General features: G+C 41.4%; 1 protein-coding gene across 2 annotated transcripts in view; it reads left to right on the forward strand.

The window, feature by feature from the left end:
- Nek4 (NIMA related kinase 4) overlaps positions 1-3,095 on the forward strand; it is a 37,144-nt gene that overhangs the window by 29,603 nt on the left and 4,446 nt on the right. For both annotated transcript variants that reach the window (XM_021182149.2, XM_021182150.2), the window contains one exon: positions 1,489-1,691. In XM_021182149.2, coding sequence (XP_021037808.1) covers positions 1,489-1,691 — 203 coding nt within the window. The remainder of the gene's footprint in view (positions 1-1,488; positions 1,692-3,095) is intronic.

Genomic DNA, 3,095 nt, shown 5'->3' on the forward strand with positions numbered 1-3,095 from the left:
TTGGTTCTTACTTTCCTTATAGTTTTTTTTTTTTTTGACACTCTCTCCTCCCTTCCCTTCCCTGGGATCTTTGTTGTTGTTTGTTTGTTTTGGTTTTTTTCGAGACAAGGTTTCTCTGTATAGCCCTGGCTATCCTGGAACTCACTCTGTAGACCAGGCTGGCCTCGAACTCAGAAATCCGCCTGCCTCGGCCTCCTAAGTGCTGGGATTAAAGGTGTGCGCCACCACGCCTGGCTTGTTTGTTTGTTTTAATAATTATTTATTTATTTTGTTTTTGCTTGTTTTTCGAGACAGGGTTTCTCTGTGTAACCCTGGCTGTCCTGGAACTCACTCTGTAGTAGACCAGACTGGCCTTGAACTCAGAAACCCACCTGTCTCTGCCTCCCAAGTGCTGGGATTAAAGGCATGTGCCACCACCGCCTGGCTAAGATTTATTTATTATTATATATAAGTACACTGTAGCTATCACTGTAGCTGTCTTCAGATGCACCAGAAGAGGGCATCAGGTCTCATTATGGGTGGTTGTGAGCCACCATGTGGTTGCTGGAATTTGAACTCAGGACCTTCAGAAGAGCAGTCAGTGCTCTTAACCACTGAGCCATCTCTCCAGCCTGGGATCTTTGTTTTTAAGACAGGCTCTCACCCTTCTCCAGAATTCTAAGTGCATTAGATGGCTGTACATACACACAGAGTCTGCGATGTTCTCCCACTTTTCTCTTTGTTCTATTTCCGTAGGTTCTGTTGCTGTATCCGAGAGCTCACTCACTTTTTCTGTGTGTAGTCTGTTAGCCCTGTTTAACACATTGTGTTTACATTTCTAGTGTTTGATGTGGGTCTAGTGTATGTCTTTAGTACTTTTCCCTTAAACATGTTAATGTTTTTCTCTTTTGTAGCCTATGAGAGATATTTATAATACTTTCTTTAATGTCCTCATTTATACATTTTATCATGTCAACTCTGGGTTTGTTTCTGTAAATTTCATTTTTTTTTTTTCTTTCACAAGGATGATCTCTCCTTTTCTCTTCAGTTTGGAGTTGAGTATACCTGGTTAATTTTAGCTCTCTTAGGCTGGTGTTTCTGTGTTTCTTTGACTATTCTTGACTTTTATATTTGTGTAGATTTAAGCTACTTGGAAATGGGTATGTAGAAATTATATGCCAAGTTGGGTTGCTTCTTCCTGACCCTCTCCTTTCCAGTGTTCCTCTTGCCTTCTGCTAGCAGTGGCTGTCGGACCTTGGCCCTGGCTTCTTCTGCCTGATGCTTTTGTTCTGTATTTTGAGATGCATGTGCTCTGTCCTTAGGCTAAAATCTGGACTCCTTTCCAAAATCAGCTCTCAGTTGTATCCATCACTGCCTTCCTGTAGATGCCTTTGTATTTTACCAGGGGATTGTGGCTGCCTGCTGGGCATTGGCAAGCAGAGCTCCCTAAAGGTCATTTCATATTTAACTTTTATCATGAAGTAAACACTAAGGAGGCTTTTCCCTCAGGAAGAGTCATACAAATGAAATGAAAGACTTGGTGCAGCTGATGACTCAGACTCTGAGGCTGGAAGCTAAGGAGAGCTATGAAGATCTCCAGATCCTAAACCCAGGGTCAGAATTCAGACTTCATCGCAAGTATCGAGACACGCTGGTGCTTCACGGCAAGGTTGCAGAAGAGGCGGAACCCCACTGTACGGAGCTGCCTACGGGTGAGTAGTTTATTCTTTCCCAGCCGCGAAGCAGATGCAGAGTGGAGAACAAGCCTAGTGCTTGCAAGTTGCTTTGACTTAACTTTTCATTTGGATATGTGACAAAAGGTGTGTCTTATAGAGTCAATAGATATATCCCAACAGTTTCATGAAAATTTATATGTCTTTATAATTTGGTTTTCTGAGGCAGTGTCTCGTGTAGCTCAGGTTGACTTCAAACTCACTCTGTAGCTAAGGACAGCTTTGAATCCCTGATCCTCTGGTTTCAGCCTGTGAAGAACTGGAATTGTAGGCCTTTGCTCCCATCTGTGGGTGTGTACATGCATGTGCGGTGCCCATGGAGACCAGAGGCACCAGACTCTCTGGAGCTGCTGTTACAGATGGTGGGAGCCACTTGATGGGTGCTAGGGTTGAATCCAGGTCTTCTAGGAGAACAAGCACTCTTAACTACTGAGCCATATCCCCAGCTCTTGGAAAAGTATTCTTTAAATATAAATAATTCAATAAGCCTTATAACATTGCATAAAATATTTGAACTTTTTCATGTTAGACAATTAAATTAATTAATCATTAATTCTTTAAGTTTGTTTTTTTAAACTTTGGAGATGATAGCATGAAACTTAATGACTTAAGTTTTTAGTTACTAAAATACTAGAGATGTAGCCTACTGGTAGGACACTCACCTAACGTGTAAAACCTTGGGTTCCATCCATTCTTATCACCCTTATAAAATAATTTTGTAAAGAACTAACGCATAGGGGTTGGAGAGATGGCTTAGTAGGTTAGAACACTTGCTGCTCTTCCAGAGGACCTGTGTTCAATTCCCAGCATCCACATGGAAGCTACAACTGTTTGTAACTCCAGTTCCAGGGAATCAGGCTCTCTTCTGGCCTCTGTGGCATTGTGGATGTGGTGCAGAGACACACATGCAGGCAAACACCTATACATAAAATTAACTATAAATATTTTTTTTAAACTACACTATATAAATGAGCTAATGACTATAATCCCTGTACTTAGCAGCTAGGGCAGGAGAATCACTTAGAATCTGCAGCCTGCTTGGGCTATAGACTAAGACCCTGACTCAGACAGACAAAAATAAGTAACATGATAATACAATAGACATGCAAGAAAGTAGACAGACTATTTGAATTGAGGAAGGGAGACTGATGACTGATGGGAAGGGCTGGAGATATCATAGAGGATAATTATGATCAAAATAAATAGTATGTCTCTATACAAATATCATAATGAAATACAGTATTTATGTCAATTAAGAAATTTTTAAAATAAAACAGAAAAAGGTGGGCTGGTGAGATGGCTCAGTGGGTAAGAGCACCCGACTGCTCTTCCGAAGGTCCAGAGTTCAAATCCCAGCAACCACATGGTGGCTCACAACCATCC

The sequence above is a fragment of the Mus caroli genome, chromosome 14 (genome assembly GCF_900094665.2).
Source record: "Mus caroli chromosome 14, CAROLI_EIJ_v1.1, whole genome shotgun sequence".
NCBI classification, from domain to species: Eukaryota; Metazoa; Chordata; class Mammalia; order Rodentia; family Muridae; genus Mus; species Mus caroli.